Source organism: Hypomesus transpacificus, chromosome 6, assembly GCF_021917145.1.
Source record: "Hypomesus transpacificus isolate Combined female chromosome 6, fHypTra1, whole genome shotgun sequence".
Lineage (NCBI taxonomy): Eukaryota > Metazoa > Chordata > Actinopteri > Osmeriformes > Osmeridae > Hypomesus > Hypomesus transpacificus.
Window position 1 is genome coordinate 10,826,513 of NC_061065.1, and position 15,899 is coordinate 10,842,411.

At 44.5% G+C, this 15,899-nt stretch overlaps 1 protein-coding gene across 11 annotated transcripts in view; it reads left to right on the forward strand.

Moving 5' to 3' along the window:
* Positions 1 to 15,899, forward strand: part of otofa (otoferlin a) — a 49,752-nt gene that overhangs the window by 15,916 nt on the left and 17,937 nt on the right. For 9 of the 11 annotated variants that reach the window (XR_006956192.1, XM_047021198.1, XM_047021206.1 and 6 more), the window contains exons 5-20: positions 1,507 to 1,703; positions 9,617 to 9,690; positions 9,906 to 10,032; positions 10,138 to 10,192; positions 11,113 to 11,244; positions 11,383 to 11,445; positions 11,540 to 11,624; positions 11,788 to 11,947; positions 12,138 to 12,324; positions 12,600 to 12,786; positions 13,228 to 13,451; positions 14,303 to 14,411; positions 14,529 to 14,721; positions 14,920 to 15,040; positions 15,182 to 15,282; positions 15,652 to 15,742. Coding sequence is in view for 10 of the 11 variants with exons in the window: in XM_047021198.1 (XP_046877154.1) it covers positions 1,507 to 1,703; positions 9,617 to 9,690; positions 9,906 to 10,032; positions 10,138 to 10,192; positions 11,113 to 11,244; positions 11,383 to 11,445; positions 11,540 to 11,624; positions 11,788 to 11,947; positions 12,138 to 12,324; positions 12,600 to 12,786; positions 13,228 to 13,451; positions 14,303 to 14,411; positions 14,529 to 14,721; positions 14,920 to 15,040; positions 15,182 to 15,282; positions 15,652 to 15,742 (2,106 nt within the window). In the remaining variant the exon portion in view is untranslated. Of the gene's footprint in view, positions 1 to 1,506; positions 1,704 to 8,233; positions 8,464 to 9,056; positions 9,156 to 9,616; positions 9,691 to 9,905; positions 10,033 to 10,137; positions 10,193 to 11,112; positions 11,245 to 11,382; positions 11,446 to 11,539; positions 11,625 to 11,787; positions 11,948 to 12,137; positions 12,325 to 12,599; positions 12,787 to 13,227; positions 13,452 to 14,302; positions 14,412 to 14,528; positions 14,722 to 14,919; positions 15,041 to 15,181; positions 15,283 to 15,651; positions 15,743 to 15,899 lie in introns of those variants that run through there. The other 2 variants (XM_047021205.1, XM_047021204.1) reach the window with 2 other exon arrangements.

The window sequence follows — 15,899 nt, forward strand, 5'->3', positions numbered from 1 at the left end:
AGCTTCAGTCAAGATTAATAGTTTATCAGGGGCGTGTCTACCTAAGATCTAAACATGGATAATCATACCCACGTGCTAAACAAAGAGGAAGAATGTGAGAGGAGGCGAAGAGGGAGAACATGAGAGGATAGAGGAGGAGGAGAGGGGGAGAGCAGAAGGGAAGGGAGAGGGAGAGAAGGAGAAGAAAGGTAGAACAGGGAAGGAGAGGAAGAGTGTGAAAGCTGTTTTTGAAATATGTTTTTGAAAGAGATAGAGAGAATGATAGAGAGATTGATAAAGATTCAGCAGCACGATTATATATCACCCTCCCAACATGTTGCGTTGCTATAGTGATGCATCTCCACAGGTTCCGCAGCACGTCCCAGGGCTTTATTGGGCAGATGTTTGTAGTGGGAGAGTAAGAGAGAGATAGAGAGAGAGAGAAAGAGAGAGAGAGAGAGAAGAAGAGAGGAAAGAGGTTGGGGTGGAGAGCAAGAGAAAGAGGGAGAGAAGAGAGAGGAGCAGAAAGAGAGAAGGGCAAAGGGAAAGAGACAGAGAAGGGGTGAAAGAGGAGGGTGGGAAGAGAGAGGGGTGAGGAAAATAGAGAGAAGGGTAGATAGAGAGGGGAGAGAGAGAGAGAGAGAGAGAGAGAGAGAGAGAGAGAGAAAGTGAAAGGGAGAGAGAGAGAGAGAGAGAGAGAGAGAGAGAGAGAGAGAGAGAGAGAGAGAGAGAGAGAGAGAGAGAGAGAGAGAGAGAGAGAGGGGGGCATGCATAATTTCTTTTCCCCTTTTATTCTCTCCTCGTCTGTCTCTGTCAGCTGAAAAAATTGGGGCTTGGTGCAACCAGAGCTGGCCCCCTGATGGGGGAGGTGTGTGTCTAGGGGGGGGGGGGTTCATTAGTCCCCTATGGTCCCCATGACAGGAAAGACAAACCGGTCCATCGAGTGTACTTCCTGCGCAGATTAAACCTAGCAGTTACTGTCAGACACAATGTATCTGCAGGCTTCTGCTTTTCACAGTGGTCTGCTGTATAACAAGCCCAAGCTCGTAAAGTCAATCCGTTGGAACAAAATGGTTACAGTTTTCACAAAACACCCCATGGACATCATGTTTTCATTCTATGGGTCAAAAGGAGAAGGGCGACTGTCTGTATTCATCTTTCACCTGAGCACCAGAGAGTTCCACTGACCCTCACACATTCTGTAGAGGACAACTAGCAGCCTTAAGGTCACCAACCGTCTTCTAAAGGTCATCACATTGTGCTTGGCACTCTCTCTCCAAACAAAACTAAAGGCTGTTAGCATGGCCCAGTCCACCCGGGTGAGACATGCTTTACTTAAACAGTACTGAAGCTGGAGAGCACCACCAAACCCCTCCTCAGCACAGCCCGTGCTGTGGCACGATTCTCAACAGTCCTCATACATTATCCCAGATATGATAACATTATTAGTGATCTGTGATTTTTTTGGTAACGCAGATTTACGATGCAAATCCACCTGATTGTGATTGGTTCATTTTTCCGTTCCAGACGAGTGTGAGCATCGAGATCCGTTACCAGACCCTGGACGGTACGGTCGGGGTGTGGAACGACATGGAGTTCCTGGACGTCCCCGACGACCACGAGGGGACGTTCCAGTTTGAGACGGACAGCCTCCTCTCCGGGAACAGCCAGGGGTCAGGGGTCACCGGTGGACGCTCTCCATACGGCATCCCCACCTTCAGGAAGTATGTCACACAGTCTTACTCTGACACTGCAAACATAGTGCACCATCATGCTGCCATGATAGCATTTCACTGCCAATACTGCTTTCATAATAACCAGGTGGTCTACAGAGGTTCATGGTAGTTAGGTTCACTAAATATGTTTGAAGACAGTCCCAACACGATACTTTCTTCTGTGTGTGTGTGTGTGTGTGTGTGTTAGTGGTTTTTGGTGAATCCTGTGTGAGATTATAACGTGTGGGCAGAATTGATTTCCATTGAGGTTGTCTCCCAGGACAGACCCTTCATCCATCATCTCAATGCATGTTTTCTTGTTAGTTTGTGTGTGTGTGTGTGTGTGTGCTGGGGTGACTGATATTAATATAGATCAATAGTTACTACATACTACATACAATAAGCACATGACAGGCCCATACACCAGGGATACCCCAGAGGGAACACAAACAACAGATAGAAAAAGGAGAGAGGACAGGGCGAGAGAGGGATTTATGACACACACACATACTCACAGACGCACAGTCCGGAGACCAGTCTTGGTGCCAGGAGAAGCCAGCTACTGTTCCCGTGGAGAGAACGAGGTGTCAGCCTAAGCGCAGAGGGGTGCTAAATAGGATACAGAGAGAGAGATAGAGAATGGGAGGAAGACAAAGAAAAGAAGAGAGAGAAGGAGAGAGACTACCCATGGAAAATGAACATTCAATAGATGCATCCATTCTCCAGCACACTGGTGGTCAAAGAATGATGACCTCATGGAAGCCTTTTTATGATGTCAAGGTCTGATTACACTTCCAAACACTCAGTCACTCTGTCAACACAATCTTGTGTGTGTGTGTGCCTGTGTGTGACGGTTTGTATGTGTGTCTGTGTTTGTGTGTGTGCAAAGGATGCCTTGTTGATAACATAGCTGGCGGTTATCCTTTCAGGGTGGTGGAAGAGGAGGAGAGCTATCACAATCTGGGTTGCAGGTACACACACACTCACATTGCAGTGATCTGTGTGTGTGTGTGTGCTTTGGGGGGGGAGGGCGGACCAGATTGGCATATGCAGTGATATATCTTGTGTGTGGGTGGGTGTTTGTATGTGCCTGTGTATGTGTGAATATGTGTGTATGTGTGTGTGTGTGTTTGTTTATGTGTGTGCCTGTGCCTGTGTGTGTGTTGTGTGTGTGTGTGCGTGCTTTAGAGGAAGGACGAGGGTAGAGTGAGACTGTTCACAGTGATTTGCACTCTCCTCCTGTCTTGGCGACATGCTCCAGTCGTTTATCCTGCAGTAAACAGTCCTCTGGCAGACTGCAGCTCACTCAGAAGACAATATCAGTCCTTATTACCATCAGAAACACCTCCCATCTCTGTCTGACAGTATGTATGACAGCATTCACAGGATGGAGGTGTGATATATTGCATTAAAGATAGTTTGTCTTCATTTGCTCCAACATAGATAATGCCATGTGAAGTTTGAAATCTGTAGCTAAGTTTGAGAGTTTGTTTATGTTGACATTGTTGAGGTGTAAATATCAGGTGTGCACTAGACGAGAGAGAGTGGGATAGAGAGATGGAAACAGAGACACAGACAGAAAGACCGAAATAGAAAAATGAAATTAAAAAGACAGCCTAAGCCTCATAACATTTGCAGATAATATGAATGACTCATAATAGTCCAGTCATGGCTGGTTAAAATATGTTCTAACATGGTGGGTTTTGATTTTTTAATATGTTGAGGCTTAAATGTTCTAATATTGTGAGGTTTAATATTCTAATAAGGTTGGTTTTAAGTAAGGGATAATCTATAGAACGGCGGTCATAATCGGGAAAATAAGCCCGGCAGGGCGAACAGCACCCCGACGCAAAGCAGGGGGGTTTTGTATCTCCCTGAAGGGTTATTTTGATATTATAATAAGGTTTGGTTTAATGTTCTAATATTGTGAGGTTTAATATTCTAATAATGTTGGGTTTAATGTTCTAATATTGTGAGCTTTAATGTTCTAGTAATGTTGGGTTTAATGTTCTAATATTGTAAGGTTTAATGTTCTAATAAGGTTGGGTTTCATGTTCTAATATGGTGAGGTATGTATGTGTGTTTAGAGGATATTGGGTGGTTCTAGGGAGTAAGCTTGCTCATAGACCTGCCATTTTTGTGTGTCTCATTGTGTGCGTGTGTGTGCGCACGGATGTGCGAGAGATAAAGAGAAAAAGTGAGTGAGAGAGAGAGAGAGAGAGAGAGAGAGAGAGAGAGAGAGAAAGAGAGAAAGAGAGAAAGAGAGAAAGAGAGAAAGAGAGAAAGAGAAAGAGTGAGGGCTAAGCTGCAGTGATAGAGTGAAAGAAGAGAAAATGGTTTCTCTCAGCTTGTAATTGCTCTTCATTCCTTTGATGCTTGCATCCCTGCTCCCCCTCCCCCTCCATCCCCCCTCCTCCCTCCCTGCAGCCTCTCTCCCTGTCCTCCCACCCTCATCTCTTTACTCGGCCGCCCCCTCCCCCAGCTCTGTCCACAGCAGTGTGCAGTGATTTATTGTGGGTCCCTGACTGTGTTTTACATTATCTGCAGCACAGCTAGGTTGGGTATGAGCTCACATTTATTCAGATAAAGCACAGCCTTCTAGGTTTCAAAGTTTTACACTTTAGAAGCATAGCCTTTAACATATGGAGTGGCCATCTACCATTATGACTAAGAGTTATTGTTCTGTCACTTGACTGAAGACCTCTGTTGTTTAGGAGAATATAAAATACAAATATAAGCATACAGAATGTATTCAATTGGGCATATTGGTATTGTTGACTAATTAATCACACCAGTTTGTAATTGGAAGCTTTTTTAGGAGGACCGTGATCATAAACTTACATTACTATAAGCATGACTTATACCACTAATGCAATGGTTTTCATCCAGATGATCAGGAAGTCTTCAACACCAGGGTTTACAGTTGTGTGAAAAGACCTCTGTCACCACGGTGACAAGTTCTGAATTCATTAACCGGATCCTGCAGACACATATTTATTCAAATAAGTAATGTTTGTTTAAACTATTCAAATATGCAGGGTTTCATTAGCATAAGTGAATTCAGGACATTCTCCTATTCACACAGATAAAGAAGGATATATGAAGCAATCACACTGAGGGGGTTCTGACCAGGGTTTGTAAAAAAAGATTATTTGTTGATTTAATGTCGGGATGAATGAGACCTTGTTCAAAGACGATTTTTTAAACAGGCGAAAAGCTGTCTTTGATCCTACCCAAAATGCAATGGGCTGGCAGAGCCTCAAACAGTGTGCTGGTGTGAGGGGGACTTGCTCCTCAACCTGGTGTAGGGGAGGTGGTTGGGTGACTACACTGTTTATAGCCCACTGCTGATGAGAGGGAGAGAGAAGGAGGCAGAGAAGAATATGGTAATGAGTTTAAAACTCTGTGGTCACACCAACTAGCACCAACTGGCTAGCAGCCTGGTGAAGTCTTTATTCTTCTGTGCACCAGCAGCTTTAACCCTCAGGTGGAAGTTCTGCCTACTGAACACTGTGTTTGAACAGAACCAAGAGAGAACACATGGTGAAGAGAGTATAATCAAGTAATTGGATTCTTTGTACTTTCTGAGACCATAGTAGACTCAACCTGGATCGTGTATGTTTCTTGTAAGATAACTCAATCCTTAAACCAGTTCTTCTAAAGTTTCCTTTCAAGTTGCTTTATGTCCCTTGAGGTGTATGTGTGTGTGTGTGTGGGGGGGGGGGGGGGACTGTGTTTGTGTGCAGGGTATGGCTTGTCACTTTGTTTGTGTTCCTCTCATTCAGATGATGTGTTTGTCATTGTCCCCCTCTAACTTCCTGTTCATAGCCAGGAAGGAGGACACTATGCTGATGACATGGAGACCAGCCTCCTGGGGTAAATCCTCTTCCTGCTGCACCTGAATGTCCCGTTCAAATATGTCCCCCATCCTACAGTACTCCCTCCAAGAGCTGCATGTTTGTCACATCATATGTTCTCATAAGCAGCTTGATATCCTTTGAATAACCAGATTCGGAAAGGAAGACATATATGATATCAACAATAAAATGATGTTTAGAGGATGTCAACAGCAGACTGTTAGTTTAGAGGCATTCCTGTTGAGCTGGATGGCTGGGTGGAGCTGTGTTTCAGTCAGCAGACTGCAGCCTGATAACTGATGCAGTCTGATGCAATAGTGGAATGTACAGTGTGTAAGAAAGAGACAACTCTAGGTGTGAAGAGAGAGGGATGAAGAGAGAGGGATGAAGAGAGAGGGATGAAGAGGGAAGGACGTTGCGTGCGTCCCTTTCTGTGTCACTCCTCTGTGTTCTTTCTCTTTCTCTCCCTTCTCTCTGTTTCTCTGTCTGTCTCTCTGCTCCGCATCTTCCAAAACAAAGACAAATGCGCTCCCAGATGCAGTGCACACAGACCCACTAGAGCGAGGCCAGGTTTTCCTCTCATGTTGTCCTGTCGTATGTAGGCCACTGAGACTCAGAGGATTGTTCAGTGAGAAAGCTAAATATTCATAACCCTATCAATGGGTGACACTAATGAAGATCTAAACACACAGCAGCCAGAAATAGAGACATGTTACACATATTAAGAGGTTCAAAGAGAAAGCAGGAACAGTTAGATGTCCTGAGTCATCAACCCTACTGTCATGATTGGTAGTGTTTTCATAACAACTTGAAATCAGCTTCAGCTAGAACAACAGCTACCAGTTGAGATATTGAGACATAGTTGTCCATGTATGGACAAAATGAGCATTGGTTATTGTAAAAATAATCAATTATCCCGACTGAATGTAGAAAAGGCTAGACAATGTTTCTAGAATGGAACAGAACACTCTGGAACACTGAGGAACAATGACCTTGGCCTTGAATCTTTCCTACCCCCCACCCCTGTCTCGCCAATAGAGATCATTGTGTCTGTGTGTGTGCATGAATGCGTGTGCATGTGTGTGTGTCTGGGCAAGAGAGAGAGAGTCTCATTCACCTCCATTCAGATCCATTCAGCAGGGCTTCTGGTGCATAACAGAACTTTGCGTCTATAAATCATTAATCATATGCGGCTTGATTCATTTCCCCCAGCTTCATCCATTCACCCATGTTCGGCTTTCTGTTTGTTTCTCTGTGATACTGAGCAGCGAGGCAAAGCACCGCTGTTGGAGTTCTCAGACGCACTGCTGGAACCATTTCACAGCTCAGGAGAACAGCAGAGATTTCTGTCTCAATCTGTCTGTTTCTCTTTCTCAGTTTCTCTCTGTTTCTCCACTTCTCGGTTTTTCTCTGTCTCTCATTTTCATTCTCTCGCTCTCACTGTTTAACTGTCGCCTGTTGTCGAACTCCACAACACTACAGTCAGTTAGTACTACTACAACATACAGATCATGTTATATTGATCAGAAAGCAGATACAGTCAAAGAGACGACTCATGTCGTGCATTCTGTTAACATGTATCTCATTTAACCAACATGATCAGGAGGATCATTCATTAAATTAGCAGTAGTCACATGACCCGTTGTGGTTGTGTGTGTGTGGTCTGGTCTTGCTGGGCTCTGGTTCTGCTGTGGTTCTGTAGTCACATGTCTGGTTTGGATTCTGCATTGGTTGTCCGAATCACCCTGCTCTCTGAGATGCTATCCTGCTCTTACTGCAGTGCTGCTGTTGTCAAACCACATTGAAAGAGTATTTCTGATTCAAGCATATAGGTTTAGATAGTTTGAATGAAAAGCCAATCTTATTCAAGCGTTTTTGATTTGGTGTGGTGTTGATTGGTTGATTTGCAGTGGTTTGTTGTGGTTTGTTGACAGCTGTTTTTCTGATAACATCATACATTTTCCCTCCATTTTAGACCAAAGGACAAGAAGGAAAAGAAACACAGGTATATTAGAGATGATTGACAATCAGACAGAATTCATGATCATTTCTGATTTTGATTGTATTCAAATATAACAGAAAACCCAATCTGCACTAGTCTGAGCTCTGAACTGAACTCTCTCAGAATGTGATTGTGTTTGCTCTGCTGTGTTTGTCCTGAACTGCATCCCATACGCTGCTCTTAAGGGGGAAGGAAAAGAGCGGGAAACCATGGAAGGACAAGTAGGTGCTATAATGTCAGCTCTGTCACTCAGTTTGGTTATTTCCCTTCTCCAGAACCGGCAGCTCTCTGTCTCTCTGTCAGAGACACTGATGTGGAGAGACAGGAAAATACATATTTTCATGTCTGATAGCAGAGGTTCATTTAGTCTCAGTGTTCTCTGATCCTAAGCGTGTGTTTCTTCTTCTATTCTTTATAATCCTGCTACTCTGACAGACTGACAACCTCCTCTGTGTCCTCCTCAACCTCCTTCTGACTGGGCCCTTTGTGGAAAAATACTGCCTTTATCTCAATGTGTGTGAGTGCGTGCGTGTGTGTACATGTTCCAGTGAATGCATGGTCCAGTGGATCGCTGTCCATGCTTGGCTACTTTCTTAGATTCCCTGATAGTTCTGTCTCCCTCTTTCATCTCTTCCCTCCCTCCGCCCCCCTCTATGTTCTACTCTGTCCTCAACTGTAGTCCATCAACTGCCTCTCTCTCTCTCTCTCTCTCCCTACCTCCCTTCCTCTCTCCCTCCCTCCATTCTTCCATACCTGTCCACCTCTTTACTTGTGTGGTCTGGACTGCCTGAGCATCACACCTGTCCATGCAACACATATGGGAAAACAACCAGTTTGAAGGCCAGGTGAAGCTTGTTGATCCTAACCCCCTGGAGAGCTGGGTTTGGGACCCCTCTGTGTCTCTTTCATGGTATGTACACATGCAGGACGGGTGCTGGAGGGGGATAGCTGCAGGATAGTCGGATCTCTCTAGATCAGTGTGATGCTTGTTTGCCAGCTGTTAGGATGCTTCACTTTTGTGCTACACTTTTTGATTGTTGTGTGCTTTGATAATTAAGCTTATTTTGAGTGTACTATAGGGGCTTTCTCCCCAAAGGTTTCATGATTCATCCAAGCATACTATAGTACAAATGGCAGTGTAATGTTAATATGAGTAATCTGAGTCTATGCATAACTTGCCTTAATAATCTGCTTGCCAAATATATCGACAGATCTGTTGAGACTATCCATGTCTATCCATGTCATCCATCTGAATTTTGAGACTTTGATATTATTTTAGACCTGATCAGATTTGAAGGGGCCGTCTGTCCACACTAAACTTGATAAACGATGACTTTCTGAACAACTATGCATATGGAGGGAATTTTGACTTTGAATTTTGCTAACTTGAAAAGCCTCACTGGTGTTTCACTTGAAGCTCCAGTCTACAGGGAAACTCTGTCATGTTAAATGTGCTGACTGTCTGAAAGCATTTCTTTTATGTTTCATTTTATTTTCGAGCAGGTCTTCTCTTTTATTGGAGTCTCTGCTTTTATTAAAGGCTTGATAGATACAGTACCAGTGTGACAAGGAAGGGAAGATGAAAGCAGAATTTCTGCTCTGGTAAGATTGTTCCCCATGGAGCCCAACAGAAGAACTGTCCTTTTCATCGCTTGATAGACATGTATTCATGTTCAAGGCCCACTGGATGGCCACGCTTCGCGTTTTTAATTATTAAGGCAGCTCATTTGTCAGGCACGGTGGTGACATCACAGCCCTTTGTTGTTGTGGTGATATGCGATCCTTTTTAATATCTGCGTGGTCATTGGACACCCACTAGGCCTATTGTGATTGGAGGTCGGAGGGTGAGGGGACTGTCTAGACCCTAGCGGTGATGTTTATCTGTAGAAATGTTTCCATGGTGGTTCTGTTGTAGATATGTTGGGTTCTCTGTGGGCCTTTGTAGTTTGTTTATATTTACTTACAGATTGTTTTGTTCGAGATAAAACTATTCCAAAACATTGATGATGTCGTTTCTATACATTCACCCTATACCTTCCCCTTTTCTCTTTTTATCCAATCAGAGCCGGGAAGGGCGTGTTCTCAGCCATGAAGCTCGGCAAGATGAGAAACTTCAAAGATGACCACAAGAGAGGAGGTAAACACAAGTTGAGCACTCTGATTGGTCAAGGGAGCAAGGTGAGGGTCAAGTTCAACACTAAGGTCCCTAGGTCAGAGCTCATTCAGGCAAGAGACAACAACAGATGAATTCATGACTGAGACGGAACACAAAACAAGTTTCATTCTTGCCATTGGATTCCTCCTCAACGTAACCCCCCCCCCCCCCTCCTCCTCTCCTCTCCCCTCCCCCAGATGAGCCAGCTGTCCTGGACATGGAGGATCTGGACAGGAAGGCCATGCGTATGGGTGGGGCTCTGGACCCTGATACCATCTCTCTGGCCTCTGTTACTGCTGTCACCACTAATGTCTCCAATAAGAGGTAGATACACACACATACACACACACCCATGCACACACATACACACACATACACACATGCACACATACATCCAGGTGTGTGACTCTCTGCCCCGGTTTTAATCAGGTCAAAGCCTGATATCAAGATGGAGCCCAGTTCTGGGAGACCAGTGGATTACCAGGTGAGAGAAGTGTGTGTTTGTGTTCACTTACAGTGTGCTTGTTCCTGGGAAAGCCTTTCCTCTTCCTCAACCACTGTTTCATCATCGCTAAGACTGGAAGGCTAGGCTGATGAGAGCTGGTGGAAGAGGAGAGGAGAGAGGGATGATACTTTTCCAGTAGGGATTAAGGGATGAAGGCAGGGTGGTAGAATGGCAGAAAGAACAGCTCATTAGTGAGGGCAGACTCAGGCCTGTGGTTAGACCCCCCCCCCTCCCACTACCATCCTGGCCTACATTCTGTATAGTGCTGTCTTCCACCAGACTATATAGATGTAAATGAGAAATACTGTTCAGTCACATCACCCTCTCTGAATCTCTGTCTTACTTTCTTGCATTTTCTTCCATTTATTTCTCTCTTTTACCCTCTCTATGTCTATCTCTCTGTTGCCTTCTCTTTCTCCCTGGAGCTGTCTCTTGTTTGTGCTTATTGACTCTCCTTTTTCCCTTTACTCTCCTCAACTCTCTCCTCTTCATTTCACTTTAGTAGATATATAATTAACCTATTGGGACACAGCTTGGCTCTCTGAATCTTTCTCCTTCATTTCCTCCAGTTTGTGTCGCCTGGCTCATTGGTTATGCTTCAGCACACATTGATTTCAAGTTTTGGATAGTGGAGAAGTAACTGTTGTTCTACAAAGTTTTTCATTCTTTCAGGGTGAAAAGTTAAACTATCTTTAGAGTATCTTTAGCTTTTTCAAGGGATATTCTTTGAGAAAATATCAGTGATGGCAGCATTGTCATATATTTATATATATATATATATATATATATATATATATATATATATATATATATATATATGCCTTAGCTAAGCTTAGCATGTTTTTACCGTTCTTTTCAAGGTCACTAATGGTGGTCATCATGCTAACACCTCCTTTTAGATTAGCATCACCGTGATTGAAGCCAGGCAGCTGGTGGGACTGAACATGGACCCTGTGGTGTGTGTGGAGATCGGGGATGACAGGAAGTACACCTCCATGAAGGAGTCCACCAACTGTCCCTACTACAACGACGTGAGTCCTGCTTTCTTTCTTTCTTTCTCACTCTCTCTCCTCTCCAAAATGGGCAGAGCATCAGTCATGAACAGAAGCAGTAGAAAGGCCTCGCTCTGTTTCATATCACCAGCCTCCCTCTGCTTCTCCTCTCTACAGTATTTTGTCTTCGACTTCCACGTGCCACCAGACGTCATGTATGACAAGATTCTGAAGCTGTCAGTAAGTAGAGCACGTTGCATTGTGTACATGTGTGTTTACACACACACATCCTCACCTACTCACAAACACATTGGTGTGGTTTCTCTCTGTCCAGGTGATTCACTCTAAGAACCTACTGCGGAGTGGCACCTTGGTTGGAACGTTCAAAATGGATGTTGGCACTGTCTATTCACAGCCTGGTGAGTTTAGGATGGATGGATGGTCAGGCTGGACAGTTCTTAGGTCATTAGGATTTGGTTGGTTTTGTTGGCTTTCCAATTATTTTATTGATTTTGACTATTGATTGAATACATGGTTCATTAGTTGATAGACTGTCTGATGGTTGGTTGACACCTATTTCAGAGCACCAGTTTTACCACAAATGGGCCATGCTGTCTGACCCTGATGACATCACGGCAGGGTGCAAAGGTTATATCAAGTGTGACATCGCCGTCGTCGGGAAGGGAGACAACATCAAGACCCCACATAAGGCCAACGAGACAGACGAGGATGACATAGAAGGGTGAGAATGTTCTTAGATTCTGCAGTCCGATTATCTTATATAAGGCATTGGAATGCTCGTTTTTCAAAGAGGGATCGACTAAAACCGCTTGAGAACTAATCGTTTGACAGGGCAAAGTGCAGTTCATTTCTGTCATAGAAAGATCTCCGAACATCATGTTATATTCCCTGTGTCGTGATGATTTCCCCAGTAATCTCCTGCTGCCCGAGGGCGTTCCTTCAGAGAGACAGTGGGCACGGTTCTACGTGAAGATCTACCGAGCCGAGGGCCTGCCCAAGATGAATACCAGCATCATGGCCAACGTGAAGAAGGCCTTCATAGGGGAGAACCGAGACCTGGTGGACCCATACGTCCAGGTGCTCTTTGCTGGACAGAAGGTAACTCTTCACAGCATCGCAGAGAAGAGGGAGGAGGGGGCTTCTCATGCTATGTTGAGGTGAATTGTAACTATTATACTATCACATCAGCAAAGAGTAGATAAGAGTTGAATATAGTAAACTTTATTTCTCATCCAGGAGAAATTGCACAACCAATTAACCAGAGTTAAAGAATGTACTAATTATCTTGTTCCTCAACTGTTTTTTTGGTAGCACCCTCAGGGATGTGGCGCCATGTTTAGTATTTATGTTTGTGTCATGTTGTTTCTGCGCAGGGTAAGACGTCTGTCCAGAAAAGCAGCTACGAGCCCGTCTGGAACGAGCAGGTCATATTCACAGAGATGTTCCCCCCGCTCTGCAAACGCTTGAAGGTCCAGATACGAGACTCTGACAAAGTCAATGACGTTGCTATAGGAACACATTTCCTAGACCTGCGCAAGATCTCCAACGACGGCGACAAAGGTAGTCCAAACAGTGGATCTGCAAGTCTGTGACTGAATAAGTAGCACACCTGTTTTACTAGTTCTACTGAAGGATCTGAATCTATGATTTCACCTCAGGTCTTTACGTACAGTAGCTCTGACCTCTTACCTCGTATCGCAACTCATCTTGGATAATGATAATAACATGCTCATATACCACACTCATTCATCCAGAACCTCACAATGAGACAGTCCACAGTTTAATTAACTGTTTATCCTCTCTCCTTTCCTTTCCTTTCTCTCATCCTTTCTCCCTTCCCTTCTTGACCTCCCCCATCCCTCTTAATTACTTTTTCGCTTCTCTCCCCCATTAATCTTTCTCCTGTCATTCCTCCTCAACCCTCTTCCACCTCTTCCCTCCTCTGCTTCTTCATCCCCTATGCTCTCCTACTTGTACACTTCCTGTCTCCTCCCCCCTCAGGCTTCCTGCCCACAATGGGTCCTGCCTGGGTCAACATGTACGGCTCCACTCGCCAGTACACCCTCATGGATGAGCACCAGGACCTGAACGAGGGGCTGGGAGAGGGCGTGTCCTTCAGGGCACGCCTCCTCATCTCTGTCGCCGTGGAGATCCTTGACACCACCTCCACTGAGATCATGAGCTCTACAGACGTGCAGGTGGAACCAGTGTCCAACATTTCAGAGGTGGGATGTCATTGGTTGGCTGGATCAGAGATTAGTGGTCATTAGTTGGGGAGAGTTTTCCCCGATTGGCTGGTAAAGGGAGAGAAGCCAATGTACGACCAGCTCAGGCACAGAGCATCAATGGCTGGCTGATTTAGGATGAGTGCAAATCGACCAACCAGAGATATGGCGCATGTTACCTGTCTCCCTGGAATTTTCTCACAGAACTTGAATATTTCCAACAGGAGACGTTCTCATTTGTTCTTTCAGATGTTTGACTTGTAGTGAGTAGGAATATGAAATGAGATAATAGTAAAACACACACACACACACCTGACCCCACCATAAACTAGTCAAATATTTCCATTCTGGTGTTAAACTGACATTGATTTACTGTAACTAACTGGCCACCAGGGAGATCCAATTGATCTTATCTATAGGATAAGCAGTATTAATGTGTTATAGGATTAGCAATATTAGCAGGCTAGCCACCAGCTGTGTTTCAGGCTGTAGGATTAGCAATGAAAGCAGGCTGGCTGCAAGCAGTTTATTAAACCCATCTCTCCCAAAAGGCTGTCCATGTCACCAATCTTCCCAGTCAGGTGGAAGGGGGAAAAAGTGTGAGGAAGAAAAAAAGGAATAACAGTAGTTAGGAGGATAGATTGACTGCACCAAACAATAATCATTAATGTCAGATAGAAGATAATAATTCATGTTAATGAGAGAAAATGCATTTGAATTTGTTACCTTCCAGAGGAAATCGTTTATACTTCACATTAATGTAAATTGTGGAGATGTCAGTGCTGATGAGATAATCGGTTGTGAAACATAAAAAAACAAAGAGGTTTGCTTTTATTATTTCCTCTCTTCAGAGTGCCACGGGGAAAATTGAAGAATTCTTCCTCTTTGGTGCATTTCTTGAGGCCACCATGATCGACAGGAAGATCGGGGACAAACCAATCAGCTTTGAAGTTACTATAGGTGAGTAGAAAGATAGACAGCCATGACATTTGAAAAAAAGTACACATTTGTTTCGGGGCGTCTCTCAAACCATGACACAACACCCCCCAACTCATCCTCTTCCCACCGTATACCTAGGTAACTATGGTAACCAGATAGATGGGGTGAGCAAGCCGTCGTTGAAGAAGAAGAAAAGGGAGGGAGGAGGGGAGAACGACGAGGAGGAGTCTGAGCTGATCCAGAACTCCAGTGAGGAAGATGAGGGTGATGAAGAGGGAGACCTGGTCTCTGTCTCCTCCACCCCTCCCATGAAGCCCGTCATCACAGACAGGTCAGAGTTCAAAGGTCACCCGGTCAACCTCATAAACTGCACACACACACACACACACACACTGTCACTAAAAGAGGTAGTTTGGTCAATGATTCCCACAGGGAACAACAAAAATATTATGCCCACTGTCACTGTCCTGGATATCATGTCAGTGTGTTCTTAATGAACCAGTGTCGCCCTCCTCTGTGTTCCCCTCAGGAACTACTTCCACCTGCCCTACTTTGAGAAGAAGCCCTGTATCTACATCAAGAGCTGGTGGCAGGACCAAAGACGCAGGCTGTACAACTCCAACATCATGGACAAGATTGCAGACAAACTGGTTTGTCCTTGTTGGTGTTTGTTAGCATGTATATATGTGTATGTAAAGATGATATGAATATCTTTAGATATATTATATGCACGTCTTATTTTTCTAACGTCTGTGTGTATGTCTGTCTGTTTGTGTGTGTGTGTCTTTCAGGAGGAGGGTCTGAATGATGTGCAGGAGATCATTAAGACAGAGACGGCCTACCCGGAGCGCAGACTAAGAGGAGTCTTGGAGGAACTCTGCACTGGCTGCAGGTAACACACACACGCACATGCACACAAACACACACACACATTCATAATCACACAAACACACATTATCACACAGCAGTAATCATTCCATTATCACAATAATCCATGCAAACACACACCATTTTAAATTACTTTATGAATTATCCTCTACCTTCATACTGGCTGCAGGTGACACTGCAATTATAATACAGCTATCACGTCAATTAAAACAGTAATTAATATGGATGCACATTACCTACTGACTGTTATTACATTGTTCATTCAGATTGATCCTTTTCACACATGAGGGTGTAAACAGTGTGAAGGAGTGTGAGAGTGAATGATAAACATGGACTGCTGAGCCATCCACTGGTTCATCTCTCTGTGTTTCAGCCGTTTTGTCACTCTGGCCAACAAGGACCAGAACCAGGCAGGCAGAACCAAACTGGACCGGGAGAGACTCAAGTCCTGCATGAGAGAAATGGTACAGTACCACACAGACAGGAGGGAGATGTGTGTTGGTTTGTGTCCGTGGTGTGTGTGTGTGTGTGTGTGAATGTGGTCAGTGTGTGCATTTGTGTGTGTGTGTGCCTGCGTGAGTGTGTCTGTATGTGGTGAGTGAGTGTGTGCGTGTGTGTGTG